At 37.2% G+C, this 16,309-nt stretch overlaps 1 protein-coding gene across 1 annotated transcript; it reads left to right on the plus strand.

The window, feature by feature from the left end:
• The first annotated feature begins 15,164 nt into the window (after positions 1–15,164).
• On the plus strand, positions 15,165–15,797 carry LOC116258076 (protein GRIM REAPER-like). Its single transcript, XM_031635177.1, has one exon. The coding sequence runs from the start codon at positions 15,264–15,266 to the stop codon at positions 15,681–15,683; it is 420 nt and encodes a 139-aa protein (XP_031491037.1). The 5' UTR covers positions 15,165–15,263; the 3' UTR covers positions 15,684–15,797.
• Positions 15,798–16,309: the final 512 nt, after the last annotated feature.

Genomic DNA, 16,309 nt, shown 5'->3' on the forward strand with positions numbered 1-16,309 from the left:
CGGATTAGTATATACATAATTATCTGATCAGATTCGGATACGGATTCAGATCAAATTCATTTTTAGACAAATCTTATATCTAATGCTATTAAATTTTGAAAATTGGCAAAATCCTATTCAAAATTTGGATTCAAATTCCAATATAGATATAAAAATCAGATTCGGATCGTAAAATCAGATTTTGAAATCGGACATGACTTTTCTTTATTCGAATTTGAATCCAAATTTGAATCCAAATATGTGAACATCCAAAATAACATATATGACTAAAGATATATCTGATCCGCTGACATCCCTATATATATCATATCGACTACCTGCTGTCGATACCACACACACATACTGAGGCTGTAAGAGTTTATATGTTTTTTCGTTTCTTTGGTTAATAAATTAAAAATAATTTTTAAATTCAAAACATAAAAAATAAAGCAATATAGCCTGATACATATCGATTGATATGGTGTATCGGCGAGCAAACTGATATGATGCCATGTTATTGATTCTTAGGGCCATTGCAGAATTTCAGATTTGAATTGGATATACTGTTCTCCATATCTATTCTTTTCAGAAATTCTATTCAAATACAGATTTGACTGAAAAAGAAGGAAAAATCTGTACCAAACCCAAATCCGAACCAAATTAGATTTATACACATTTGGACCGAATTTGATCTTGAAACCGAATCTAAACTACGTTCAATATGTTAAAATACAATTTATGAGGTCTTAGATACGTAGACATTTATTTAAAACTAGAGCGAATCCGAACCCGATGGATTATTTACATAAGCCTGAATTCAACACGATGTCTTATTTGGAAATCAAAATTTTTTCATATTTAATTTTTTGAGGTAGTCGGTTGTATATGTAAATCGGATTTATTGACATCATTAGGACATTGCACATTATTTAATCATTTTAAGGAAGTTCGCTTCATATTTCAGAAATTACATTTAGTAAGGATGTCAATAAATCTAATATAGATCTAATAATTTTCAGGCCTTAGCATTTCCATTGACGGCCATCTTTGAAGTAGTTCTAACTTCTAACCATAGCCATAAACAATGTTCTCAGGTTTTTACCGGCGAGATTTTTCATGTGTATTTTTTGGAAAAATCTTGAAAAAATCTCGAAGTTTTTTAAAGAAACTAAAAAATCAAACTGCCAAGTTAAAATACAAGAAATGAAAAACTAATAAGTATTGTGTTGCATTTAGGAGGTGACATTAAATACCTAAAAACAAAAGGAAATACAACAATGAAACAAAGTTTTTAATGTTTTTAACGTGAAAAAATCATGTTAAATTCCCGATAAATTGATTTTTAATTTTTTTTTCAAAATATTATGATACATTTTCTTCTTCTTTTTATTTTTACTTTTTTGTTAATATGTTGATATTTTTAAAAATATTGTGATATTTGTGGTCATGGTTCTAACACAGGCAGTGATGAATTGTATATGACGGCTTTTAATACACAGCCGAACTTTCCGCCAAAAATTTGTCCGTCTGATCACCAAATTTTCATCACCTGTTTACGTGGTTTATGTTCCGGACAATTTGGTTCCATGTTTGGTCAACCAAAAAAAATTACTAAAATCCCTGCAAACAAAAGGGTTTGGAGCAGCACCTGCTTTATCCTCTGCGCCTCTGAGGGCATTAAAATCTCTGAAAACTAAGCAGGGATCATGGTAGTTCCTAACCAGATGACCAAGCTGCGAGAACTCTGTTTCTCTTAGCCGACGATCCGGAGAGATAGGTATACGCCTTCTAAAAGGAAGCTTGCATTCGAGAATCTGTCAACACCCTTTATGAAGATCCAACCAGCATCAGAGGCCACCAAACATGCTTTAATCTGAGAATGATCCCAAGCAACGACGATTCTTGCCTTGTTCCTGCAATGAGCTGCATTTGTCTCCCACGCCAAATGCCCCATTTAAATCGAATTCTACATAATTCTTAAGAAGATGATCAACCTCCTGCTTTGTAGCTCCCCACACTAGACCACAAATATTCCAAGCTACAAACTTCATTCTGATAATCTATTCTGATAAGCTTCATGAGCATTACAGCTACATACTTTGGAGAACTAAAGAGCTCAGGAGTAAATTTGGACAGCCATATAGACATGGACATCCCAGACTGGATCTGCCCATACTCCTCTGCAGGAACTGCATCTATAAAATGTTATCCATACCATGAAAACAACCAGAATTTGGTGGGGGAATCATTTCTAATATTCCATAAACCTTTCTTGTTTATGCTCATCCAAGCTTTCATTATTCCTCAACAAAGTGGAGAATGGTTGTTATTTATTTTTGAAAATTCCAAACACTGTGATTAGATAAATACATTCTCCTACAAAGCCCAGGCCACAAATCAATCTCAAACAGAGCTGCACATGCCAGAAATGAGTCATTGAATTCCACAATTTTACATAGTACAAGACCGCCTTACATTTGAAGCAAAGACAATACCTCTGATACAATAGGAGAGATCTTTGACAAATATTTGAATCTCCCCCAAAAGAAAACCAACCATAATCTCTTCAAGAATCTTAGAAACTGTGGAAATTCTTCATGAAGAACGTAACACCAAGAGGCACAAAGCAGAAATGGCGAGTTGAATAGTTGCCCTTTTCATTACACAGTGATATATATACAAGAATGGTACAATGCAAGGGAAAATGCCTAATGAGAGAGTGCTAAACAAGGAAGGAGAATAAAAAGAAACGTTGGAGTCTTGAACGTTGAAAAAATGAGTTGCTTGGAGTGTACGACTCCCTAACGTTCAAGACAACCTAGCTAAATTTACAACTAATTTTAACACTTCCCCTCAAACTGGTGTGTAAAGATTTGTGACACCCAGTCTGTATAAAAAATGATTAAAACCTTCTTTTCCAATCGCCTTAATAAATAAATCGGCTATTTGATCATTGCTTCGAATATAGCATGTTTGCATTATCCCTTGAAGCAATTTCTCTCGTACAACATGACAGTCAAGTTCGACGTGTTTTGTTCGTTCATGAAACACTGGATTCACAGCAATGTGTAATGCAGCTTGATTGTCGCAATATACTGTTACTAGGGATTTCTGACTAAAACCCATGTCATGTAATAGATATCTTAGCCATGTAATCTCACATACTACATGAGCCATGGATTTGTTCTACAGATGATCTGGATACCGTGTTTTGTTTCTTTGTATTCCAAGATATAGGCACTGATCCAAGAAAAACACAATAACCAGTGATAGAACGTCGTGTTTGTTGACATGCGGCCCAATCTGAATCGCAGAAAGCACTTAATTGCATATTATTTTCTTTGCTCATAATAATGCCTTGACCAGGATGTTTTTTGAGGTAGCGAATGACGTGGAATGCTGCTTGTAGATATGGTAGTCTGGGTTGTTGCATGAACCGACTTAACAGATGCACCGCACATTGTATGTCTGGCCAAGTAATGCTCAAATATATTAACCTCCCCATAATTCGCCGGTATTGCGTTGGATCCGTGATCAAGTCACCATGCTCGATCTCCAAATTATGCTTTTGTTCCATAGGAGTATCAGTCGGTTTTGCTCCAAAAAGACATGCCTCATGAATAATGTCAGTTGCATATTTTTGTTGGGAAATGTATATTCCTTTGGCTGAGCGGACAATTTCAATTCCTAGAAAATATTTGGGTTTTCCCAAATCTTTCATGTGAAACTTTTTGCATAAGAAAGTTTTCAAGTTGTCAACTGCTTTTTCTGTATTACCCGCAATTAATAAATCATCAACATGTATTAGGATAGCGATAAAAACTTTGCCGCTTCTAAAAATGAATAGTATATGATCAGCTTTGGATTGTGTGAACCTGTATTATTCAAGAGAAGTTGAAAGCTTGTAAAACCAATTTCTTGGGGATTGTTTCAACCCATAAAGCGATTTGTGTAATTTACATACCTGGTACTCCCCTGTTTTGTGTTTCCTTCTGGCATTTGCATGTATACTTCTTCAAGTAAGTATCCATGCAAGAATGCATTATTAACATCCATTTGGCACATGATTCAATCTTGATTAGTTGCAATAGTGAGAAAGGTACATACCATTACCATCTTTGCAACTGGTGCAAAAGTTTCGTTGTAGTCCAGCCCCTCTTTTTGAGAGTATCATTTAGCCACCAAACGAGCTTTATATCGTTCAATAGATCCATCCGATCTCAACTTGATTTTGTAGGCTCATTTATTCCCAATTGGTTTCACTCCTTTTGGAAGCATCGTAATGGTCCAAGTCTTATTCTCTTGAAGTGCACGAATTTCAAAATCCATTGCATTTTGCCATTCCTTGTACTAGGCAACTTCATAATTTTGAGGCTCAAATTTAGACATAAGAAAGGTGAGAAACGCGAAATGTTTGTTACAAAAATATTGAAATGAGATAAACTTGTTCAAGTCATACATTGTTCCTTGTTTGCGATCTAACATAAGAGGACTATTGGTTGAAGGTGAGGCGAGAAGGGTACAAAAGTAGTCTTCCAACCATGTTGTGGGCTTTCTGACCCTTGCGGATCTCCTAATAGGTCCAGAAGTCTGATTCGGATCAAGGGAATAGTTTGACTCGTTGGAATCTAGGGATACAATAGAGTCTTCTTGTTGTCTATTGGATCCGGGAGTCGGATTTGGGTCTAGATCATAAGACGGATTGGAATTGATGGGTTCAAAAGATTCAAAGGGTTTTCTTTCTCTAAGTGAGTTGTGTCTATATCTAGTGGTGTGCTGGGGAACATTTTATTGGTTTTCTCTTGGTAATCAACTTCATCTTGGTTGTAAGGTAGGGGTAAAACAACATCATTTTTGTCATTATTTTTGTTTTAAAAAGGGAAAATATATTCATAAAACATGACATGTCGACTAGAAAATACCTTGTGAGTTTCTATGTCATACAACTTGTATGCTTTTTCTCCCTCGGAATATCTAATAAATAAGCATTTGGACGCTCGAGGCTCAAATTTATCTTTTTGTGGTAGTATTAGTGGCGTAGCATAGAGACCCAAAAATTTTCAAGTGTTTAATATTTGGTTTTTTCTTAAACAATCTTTCAAAAGGGGTTTTTCCGTCAACTTTTGAAAAGGAAATACGATTTATCAAATATGCAGCCGTTAAGATGCATCCCCCAAAAAATGTATTGGAATGTTTGATTCAAATCGAAGAGCCCTAGAAACCTCGAGGAGGTGTCTATGTTTGCACTCTGCTACATCGTTTTATTGTGGTGTAGCAACGCAACTCTGTTGCTGGGTAGTCCCTTGATTTTGTAAAAATTCTTTCATTTCGAGTGAGAAAAACTCAGTCCCATTATCGGATCGCAAAGATTAATTTGGCAGTTAAATTTGGTTTTAAGGCAGAAAAAATTTTGATAACGTGGAGTGCTTCAAACTTATGTCTTATTAAGAAAATCCATGTGGCAGGTGAAAAATCATCTACAATACTAAGAAAATTGTAGGCACCAGAAATAGTGGATTGGGTGTAAGGGCCCCAAATATCACAAAGGATCAAATCAAAAGGATGAGTTGTAGAAATATCATTCAAATAAAACTTAAGTCGTGTTTGTTTTGCACGATGACACACATCACACATATGATCATTATTCAAAACAAGACTTAAATCTAAATTTTTGTTCACTAATTTCATACGAGAAGATGAAATATGACCTAATCTCTTATGCCAAAGTTCATGCGATGAAAGGGAAAAATAAGTGTGAGCACATGTTGGTCCTTGTTGAAGAACATATAGACCGCCTTTCACCTCAACCCGACCAATCGTCATCTTTGATGCCAGGTCTTGGATAACATAATGATCAGAAAAAAATTTTATAGAGCACTTTAAGTTTCTAGTAAGTTCACTAACAGAGAACAAATTTACTTTAAATGATGGTATGCATAACACATTGTCCTTTTTAAAAGACGACATAGATATCTGACCTATTTGATGTACTAAAAGAGTTCTCCCATTTGGTAATGTCACAGGTAGATTACACGGTTTTAATTAATGAAGTGCATGCGGATTACAACATGTATGTCGATTGGCTCCCAAATCGATGATCCAAGTAAGAGAATATAAATTAGTTGAACCATTGTTACCTGTGTGAGCTATATTACCTGCAAAATTGTTGGTGGACGGCTGATCTTTCATCAAAGATAGAAGTCTGTGATATTGTTCAAGGTTGAAGGCTGGTGCAATGCTCCTAGTATCATGTCCTCCACTATCTTGACCATAGACGTCCTTAGAGAAGCTGGATTTTAGATCTGGTTTGGTTTGTTTTTTACTGACGTTGGCTGCAATATTCTGTTTAAAGCTGGGATCATAAAGACGATGGCCTGGTGGGTATCTAATCAGCTTGAAGCATTTCCCTTTGATGTGTCCCCAAGCCTTGGCAAAAACTACAGATTGGTCTGGTTTGTCATCCTCCTTTGTTTCGTTGGAAACCAGCACCATTCTCTCGGTATAACCTCTTTTCTTGGTTGGTTTTCATGACAGCTAGGCCAGTAATTGTTTCGTTTGTAGAACTTGAAACACGTGCTTTCCCGTTATTTTTCCTCCTATAGTACTATGGCATAGACTTTGTTTATATTTGGGAGAGGATCAATTAATAGAATCTACCCTCTAATTGAATTGTACGAGTCATTTAGACCCATAAGAAATTGCATAACACATTCTCGTTGAATTTGATTTGAATATGCCTTCATGGCACCACAAGAACAAATGGGGGTGAGAGAGTAAGAACCAAGTTCATCCCAAAGAGGTTTTAGTTTAGTATAATATGATGCAACAGACATAGTATCTTGCTATAGACGGCATATGGAACTCTGGATTTGGAAAAACCAGGGAGCAAGACTTTGTGTGAAACGCTCTTTTAAATCTTGTAAGACTTCTCTAGCATTAGTTGAGTATATGATGCTTGCTAAAATATCCTTAGTGACAGAATTTAGGATCCAAGACAATACAAGATTATTACATCTAACCCACATACGGTGGTTCGGATCATTCTTGTTTGGTTCTATAACAGAACCATCTATGAAACCGACCTTATTTTTTGCTGAGAGGGCCATCACCATGGCTCTACTCCGAGTTCCATAATTCTCCCCATTAAAACTTTGAGATACCAAAGCATTTCTAGGATTATCAGAATGATGAATATAAAAGGGATCGGAAAGCACCTGGATATCAGAGCCATTGCTGTTGAGATCTACATCATCACCAGACGGACCGCCATGGTTGATCTTGATAGGTGCCCATTCTGCCATTGAACTCAATGTTCTGATACCATGTGGAAATTCTCATGATGAACGTAACGCCAAGAGGCACCAAGCCGAAATGGCGAGTTGAATAGTTGCACTTTTCATTACACGGTGATATATATAGAAGAATGGTACAACGTCCCATTGCAATGGTACAAGGAAAAATGCCTAATGAGAGAGTGCTAAACAAGGAAGGAGAATAAAAAGAAACGTTGGAGTCTTGAACTTTGGAAAAATGAGTTGTTTGGAGTATACGACTCTCTAACGTTCAAGACAACCTAGCTAAATTTACAACTAATTTTAACAGAAACAAAGGGAGGACATATTAAAATCATAAGGAAAATAATAGGATGGATAAAAGGAATTGACTCAACCAAACATACCTTCCTTGCACACTAAGGAAGTCTACCTTTTTATAAATTGAGCTTATTCAGAAATTTAAGTAGCAATACATTCCAATAGGAAACTCCAAGATACTTGGGGGACAAAGGTAAACTGAGATACTTTGTTGGAAAATTAACTCATTCTGAGATTTACTTACATTAATTTGCATAGTTGAGCATGATGCAAATTCAATTAATACAACTTCTGCATCTCATTGATCTCCCCTCAGAGTGCAGAACAACAAGGTAACATCAACTTATATATATATATATATATATATATATATATATATATATATAGTCGCTCCAAGTCCGTCTATATTATTAGACCATCTTAGCATTTTTGTATTCCACATAATAAAGTCTTTATGGAGCCTCCTATTCGAAACATCCATTACTAAAAAACAATGGAGCATAGTGCAATCGGACGGCAAGATGGTTTCAAAGAAACTAAAGATTAGATCGTTATATTTGATCAATAAGTCCTGTTTATGCTCGATGTTGGTTGAAGTTGGTATGTGGCAATCGGGCGGCAAGATGGTTTTAAATAAATTTAAGATTGGGTCATTATGTTTCAATATGTCCAATTTATGCTCGACGTTGGTCGAAGCTTTTGTCCCCATAACAAAAGGCTAAAAGTAGACGAGATCCCACATTTTCTTTTGACAAGAACTGCTCTTTTGTTTATTGAGTTCCAATGCGTTGAACTTAAACCATGTAGTAGTACGGCATCCATGTCAAAAAGCAACTTCATGATTTTGTGGCCTACCGCGCGCCTAATAATTGAACTTCACCTCCTCTTTACGTGATTTACGTCCACGAAAATTTCATATCCTGTTTGGTCAACCAAATAAATATCTAGAAAAAACACGACCCTTGACTGCCAACCCCGAATTTTCCGTCATACTTCTCCGTGTACCCTTTTTCATGTTTGTATGTAAACCAGGATAATATGTACCATGTACACATATTTATAGCTTCGATTCTCTCAAAACCTGTATGGATGTGAATGCATCTGATAGATCCTGATTACACAACAAACTTTGAATTTGTCTAGTACGATCTTCTAAAGAAATTCGTGTCTGACTACTGATTCAATTTGAAATGTTACCTATAAAATGTTAGATGTTATACTGTCCAAAATAATTTGAATTCCATTATATATAGAATCAGATTAAGCAAATTTGGAAAAAGTTATCGTGGATTCAAACACAAATCGAGACTGTTAATTAATTATATCCCTAATCATATCTATATATAGAAGAAATTAAATAAAAGAACCTTCTCCAAGGGATGTCGGAATCATGTTAATTTCTTTCAATTTAAATCATGTTAAGTTCTTCCAATTTCTATTGTTTTAAAGTAGAACATGGAGCCTCGATTCTTGGTTTGAAATTAATTGGCAGTTTTAGCTGGGTAGGAGGAATCCACATTCAATTTACCCAATATAAACCCTTCAAGATCAGAACGAAGAGTTTGTCGTTGGTAAAAATTATCACCGATGTTAGCTTACTAGTAACTACAACTATTAGTGATGTTAGGCGAACCTTGGTGATTGTTTTCATTGACATTTTATTGTTGGCCATTTAGTATATATATATATATATATATATATGGCACAAATGGATTATATTAATTAAAGAAGAAGTACCGTACAACTTATGTATAGCGCCCGGAAAATTTCTGCGTGGCCCGCTAGTTCACAATTGTCTTGGTCAAAGGTCAAACTCTTAGTGGCAGCCAAACTTTTTACCGAAAATGAGTTCACTTGGCGCCCCAACTTAGCCGTACTCGTGTTTGATACTAAAATATTAGTCCAACCCTAGGGAAAAGGTCCCGACGCGGACTGTTATAGAACCATGTCACCGCCTGGATTCTTTTTTCCAAACAAACAGTCGAAACACTGCATCTTTTACATGTGCATGGGATTGGAAGGTCGAAAAAGGTCTAAAAGTTGCGTGGTGCCCAAAATTCACATCCTCACGTGGGCAACTTTTTTTTTCTATGGAGATGTTCATACGCACATAATCATTCAAATCGGATATATCTTCAATCATATTCGTTTTTTCAAATATTCAAATTTTCAGATTCAAACTTGGATTTCAATTCGAATAAAGAAAAGTTATATCTGAATCCGAATTTAAAATCCAATTTTACAATCCAAATCTGAATCTGAATCCGAATCTAAATTATGAACCGGATTTTGCCAATTTTCAAAATTTAATAGCATTAGATACTGGATATTTGTCTAAAAATGAATCTGATCCGAATCCAAATCCGATCAGACGCCATTTATGAAATTCGAATTCGATCCGACTTCGTAATCGGATATTAAATTTTTTTTCTTATCTGAATTTTTCGGATCAGTTCGATCGGATATCTGATTCAAATCAGACATATTGACATCCCTACATTTATATGTATACGTCTCAAAAGCGTCATTGAGAAGTTGGTTATATGCACCATTTTTGTCTTCAAATTTTCATGTTGTACGTTGCATAATAACTGAAATGCCCCTAACCTATCAAATTTCAAATCCATAGTAATATGAGATTATTAGAATCTCATCACCTTCATCCTATCTTAAATCCACAATTTTTTTAGATGTAATATAGAATTAAGATCCTGTTACTGAGATCCTCAGTTTGTTGCACCGAGTGCTACCAACTTTAAAGAGATATGCACTAATTTCAAGCAAGGATTAAACATAACTTTTATTATCGACCTATATCGTTATTTATTTCATACATTTGGAAGCCATTTTATTTTCGAAAGAGTGGAAGAAACCGGCCATTTTCTTAGGAACGTCAAGAACTTCTTCGCAAGCATAATGAATTTACAAGTAAAAGAGCATTATATCTTGACTCTTGCTTAGCAAGCATCCATTGACTGCCATGCAGAAACATCGTCACCACACCAAACACGCAGCTGTCTACCACGTCTGAAAGAAGAAAAATTATCCACATCAAATTCACCTACATGAACAAACTGTTCTAGTCAAACGACTAGAACTCCGTTCTCCATTTTGAATTTCAACATTTTCTAAGAGTTGGGTAGAAACCCATAATCCCGATTTCCTCTATAAAACCCTTCAGAACGCAGATGGTAATATCTCATCCTTTCGGCATACAATCCAGCTTCTTCATTTCCCAGTTTCCATCTTAATTCTTAGAAATTAAGTTCTACCAAAAAATCTTCCCCAGCTAATCTTCCAACCTCCTTAGCTTCTTAGTGGAAATGAAATCTTTCACTTCATTGTTCATCATAATATTGTTCATTGACATCTGCCATTCAGCAGTTGTTAACGGTGATGGTGCTTCCGCAGGAGCTGCAACTGATCACACATCGTCTCTTAGCAGCACTGATACGATATCTCGTTTTCTTTCTGGTTCTCCGTCGACCAAAGCTGCCAGTTGCAGGCGATATCCGTTCATTTGCCGGCTTCGCGGCAGCGCCGGGCCGGACTGCTGCAGGAACTCCTGCGTCAACACCTTCACGGATCGAAGGAACTGTGGTCGGTGCGGGAAGAAGTGCAAACACGGAGAGGCGTGCTGCGGAGGGCAGTGCGTCAACTTCTCCTTCAACACAAGCCACTGTGGCCGCTGCTTCAACCGGTGCAGCAATGGAGATTCCTGCTCCTTTGGTCTCTGCGGTTACGCTTAAATATTGGCGATTAGATTCGTTTGCCCATGCACAAAGATTTTCAGAGTTCATTTCATGGTTTTCATTAAGAAGTGCCGATCGATCGATTTGTGCCTGTATCTCTATGATTCTTTCAATGTAATTTAATTTAATATTTTGATCCATTCTTGTGATTGTCGTCACTATGATTCTTCCAATATACGTTTTCATTTATAGTCCACTCAAAAGTTGTAGCGTGAATTAATAAATCACTGATGTATAGTTAAATGCAACTTCGTTCGTGTTCATTTTCTCTCTTTCAAGGGGCATAGCGTAGCTGATCGAGCTAGGGGCCTATGTTAAGGTAGGTCTCTAGTTTGATTTTCATGTGCTATGTTCCTGTGTCTTAAGGCGGTAGGGCGCGGCACCCAAGCTGAAGGATGCACCGTTGCTATCGCTGACATCGACGCAGCTCAAAACCCCGAAAGCAGAGGGAATGGGGGGCCTTCGAGCATTCCCCTTGCTCACCCGAGACCTCGTTCGTGTTCATCTCTCTCTCTCTATCTTTAAATGAAATTTTGAAAAAACCTCAAGGTTTTTAGAAATTATGAAAATTAAGGCAACGTTTGTTGTAACTGTATATACATTGTCATGTGTCTGAAATGAATATATAATTCTTTAGATTCGTTGTGAATAGGAGCATTGTCTATTTTTTTTTTTTAATTGCAAGTACTTCAAATTAAATTGTCATTGAGCTTTCCACCGCCAAGTGATCTTTCTGCAGTTTAAGGGGCTGATCTTTTACCTCTTTGAATGTCAAAAATATTATAATTTGTGGTACATGTTTTCTACTTAATAAAGCATGAGAAACACATTTATCAACTTAAACTGACATTGTTGCATCGGCATTTGCTAGACTTAAGATAGGCATATTATGTATAACGAAGAAATGGGTATGAGGACACAGCTGCCTTTTTTTATATTTTTTATTTTTAAGCTGGGCATCGGGCCGGATACCTAGGTCTTTTCGGTATCTACCTCGCAACAGACTGAGCCAGGCTGGGACCGGCTTTTGGGTATCTAGCATGAAAGGGGTTCGCCCAGGCTTTTGAAAATAACTTGCTTGGAATGGTTTAGGACTACCCCGTTCCGGCTGGCCAAGCCTGACTTCGTAACAGACGGGGCCGGGCTGAGCCGAGCCCTACTTTTCTTGGTTGTTGCTGAGGAACATTTGAGCTGAATTGACAAAAAAAAAAAAAAAAAAAACTTGATTGGGTCAATTTAAGAGGTGGAGGATTGCAGCAAAAGTAAATAAATAAATAAAAGCAAGCTTAGATCAGCACCTGCTTAAGAAAATAATTTAATCGAAATATCAAGATAACGTGAACTTCCTACTAGAAAAGGAAAATCACAAAAAACACTCTCAACAACTGATTATTTTACGGAAGCGCACTATTCCCACATGTACGCTTTCTTACCAGTGCTGTGAATAAATGTCATCTATTTTTATTTTTTTCATTTTTAGACCAATTTAAAATAATACGCTGTCAATTTGCATGGCCAGACTTATACATACATAGGGATCACATATTGGCCACGCTGCATCGGTACTTGGGAAATTATTCCAACCCCTACCTAGTTTGCAATACTTGGGAAATTATTGGCTACATTTTTCCTTTTCAAACAAAAGCAAAAGTTCCTTTGTGGTTGATTGCCATCCTTGAAATGGTTGCAGCTGAACAGGCGGTGAGATGTAATTTCTTCGAAGAACAGCAGCTATGTTTGTAAACCAGCAAAAATTTGAGCGTGTATTTGCAATTTTTTTGAAGGAAACTTTTGCTATGAGTTTTTCAATGATCTGCTGAAGCTTTGTATATGTATTGCCATCACCACAAGATGGGCGCCTTACTTTCCTAATTAGTTGACAATTGCATGCAGGTGGTCCATGTCAAAATCGCCGCGGATAAATGCCACTTTTTGCCAAAAACGGGTTCCCCCTCACTATCATAGAACACCTTCTGACTTCCAACGCGGCTGCTTCTACCTAAAATATTATTAATAAAATATAAGAGAGAGGACTCTGAGTATCCTTTCAACGGGGTGTTTGATCACGTCAGCTCTCAATTTCAAGGTGACTTGAGATCACTACGGAGGTGTTTGCCTATTTCAGATTTGAAATCACGGATCTGATTAGATTTAACATAACATGCTTTATTGATACGGTAAAATATTCATAATAAAATTTACCGTTCATCAAATTAAGATTTTTATTGCACTTCTTTTTATTAAAAAAAAAGTAGGATTTAAGTTTGGAGGGCGGAGGATTTGATCATAAGTCCATGGTTATCAAATTTAAGACTATCAAACACCTCTAAACATCTTATATCCAAGAACTTACGTCAGAGCCCCTCCCATCAAGTCTGAATATAATGTCTTAGCCATATAATGAGGATTTCAAATTCCCTTAAGCTCTTCTAGAAAGAGTCACCAGATCTAAATTGCTGATGTTCAAACATGCCAAGATAGTTCCGAACTCCACCTCCTAAAGCAGATGACGCATAGTCTAGTTGGCACCCTTTTTTTTGAGTTAACGTTCCCCTTTCTTAAATCAGTAGCTGCTAACTTTGCAATAAAGTATGAAGAATTCTCTTTCTCTCATACATAATCGCTGGAACATCAATTCTATGCCATTAGATGGCCCAGATTTGGTCTGTCTCTCCATCAGTCTCTGTCCCTTCTTGTTCCTCCCTCTCCGATGGTTGCCCCATGCCATTGCCGTCACCCCCACCCGCAAGCACCAGTGATGCGGAGGGGGAGCTACCGGGGTTCTCAAGGATGGAAGCGAGAGTTCTCTAGGTTGTGACATGATGGGAGGGGAGTTGCCGGGGCTCCCGTCCCTTCCACCGACAATCGAGGATGGTAGGGGCGGAGCCAAGATTTTTTTTAGGAGCGGGCCAAACTCTACGTGGATCGGGCCAATTGGAGCGACGGATAGGGGACAGGGCCCTTGAAGGCCCTACCCCTACTGTTGTGCCCCTACGGCTGGCTGTCGATATAGTGACAGAGGAGCAGCACATTAAAAAAAAATAAAAAAATCAAAGGGATGCTTTTGGTTTGAGTATGATTTTGAATGTTAGAGATTATATATATATATATACTTATTTATTTATATTTATTATTTATTTATAATGAGCGAATGGTGACTCTGGTTATCACGGAGCTCATTGTTGGTGATCGTCTAAAATAAAAATAAAGAGAAAAAAGTTTAAATTAATATTGATTAACATAATGGTTTTCTTTATTTTACTCTCAACCATTTATCACTATCACCCTCATAAGCGACTCTAGTCACTCTCAATACCAATTCAATTTTTTTATATATAAAATAAATTGGTATTGCGAAAATCAAATTTAACATGTCGAAAAGGTCATATGTTTGGAGCTTGAAACGACCAATTTGCATTTTTCTTAAGAAAAAACAGCCAAAAAATTAGGAGCTGGGAAAATTATTTGTTATGTAAATTACCTAAATGCCCTTCACACAAGATTGTTTGAGACGTCTAACTTAACACCGAACACCGACCATACTTTTCTTAAGGAAGAGTACAAACCTAGCGTTTAAAATCAATTTACTTTGTTATTCAAAAACCGTTGCCCACAAATGCCAAACTTGCAGTTGTGCGCTGCGCCGCGTGTGAAAGAAGAAAAGCGGAACCCAAACTACTTTATCCATTTCAAACAATATATACTTCCAGTCAAACGACTACAACTCCGTTCCTCGTTCCGAATTTCTTCATTTTCTAAAGGTTGGTAGGAAACCATAATCTTCCTCTCCCATATAAACCCCTCAAGAGCGCCCGAGAATTTCATCGTCCGACGCTCGTTCGTTAACAATCACTTCCCTCCTAATCTCAGAACGTTCACGTTCTGCCAAAAATCCTCCCCAGCCAGCTGATCTTTCATCTTCCTTAGCTTCTTACAGGAAATGAAATCTTTCACTCTATTGTTCGTCGTGATCGTGTTCATCGATATCTGCCATTCGTCATACGGAAGCGGCAATCTTGGCAGCAATGATGCTTCTTTAGGAGCTGCAAGTAATGAATCCATATCTCGTTTACTTGCTCAATCAGCTCACGCCAAAGCCAGAGGTGCGAGTTGCAAGAAATATCCGTTCGTTTGCCGACTTCGCGGCAGCGCCGGGCCGGACTGCTGCAAGAGCCACTGCGTCAACACCTTCACCGATAAAAGCAACTGTGGCCGGTGCGGGAAGAAGTGCAAGCACGGAGAGACGTGCTGCGGAGGGCAGTGCGTCCACCTATCCTTCAACAAAAGCCACTGCGGCCGCTGCTTCAACAGGTGCAGCAATGGAGATTCCTGCTCCTACGGTCTCTGCGGTTACGCTTGATTCTTGGTGGCCATGCATAAAGATTATACAGGGTCATTTGTTGTTCCTTAAAATGTGCCGATAGAGTTGTGGTTGTGTAGGTCGAATCCTCGATTTAATTAATTTATTCATATAATTGTGTTCATCTGTATAATGGCCTGATGATTCTTTGATGTATTAATGTTATTAAAATTGTTTCGATTTGGTGTTGATCACTGTGCATTTGGTGATGCAGCTGCTTCTCCTCATTATAAATTTGTAACGTGAATTTAAATTGTTTTTATGGTAATCTCTCTGTCTGGTTTGAGAGGCGTCGGTTTAAAATCAAAATTAAAAATGACAAAAAAAGTAAAAACAAAAACTATAAAAAGCAATTATTTTTAATAAATTATCAAAATGTCCTTCCCTTTTTTACCAGAGGTTAACTTTATCTCCGATTTGAGAGGAGATGATCCCCTTTACTAAAACAACTTTTTTAGTTTTGAGTTCATCTTTTACCTATAATTCCAGGGTGTGTGACTTCTCTAGTGAGGACAACACTTTTACTGTACTGAAAAGTGTCTAACGAAGCATAAATTTATTTTTTACACGTTGATTCACTTTTGCCCTTGTGGAGGGATCTTCTGGTTTACTATTAAGGGTATTTA

This window comes from Nymphaea colorata, chromosome 7, assembly GCF_008831285.2.
Source record: "Nymphaea colorata isolate Beijing-Zhang1983 chromosome 7, ASM883128v2, whole genome shotgun sequence".
In the NCBI taxonomy this organism is placed as follows: domain Eukaryota; kingdom Viridiplantae; phylum Streptophyta; class Magnoliopsida; order Nymphaeales; family Nymphaeaceae; genus Nymphaea; species Nymphaea colorata.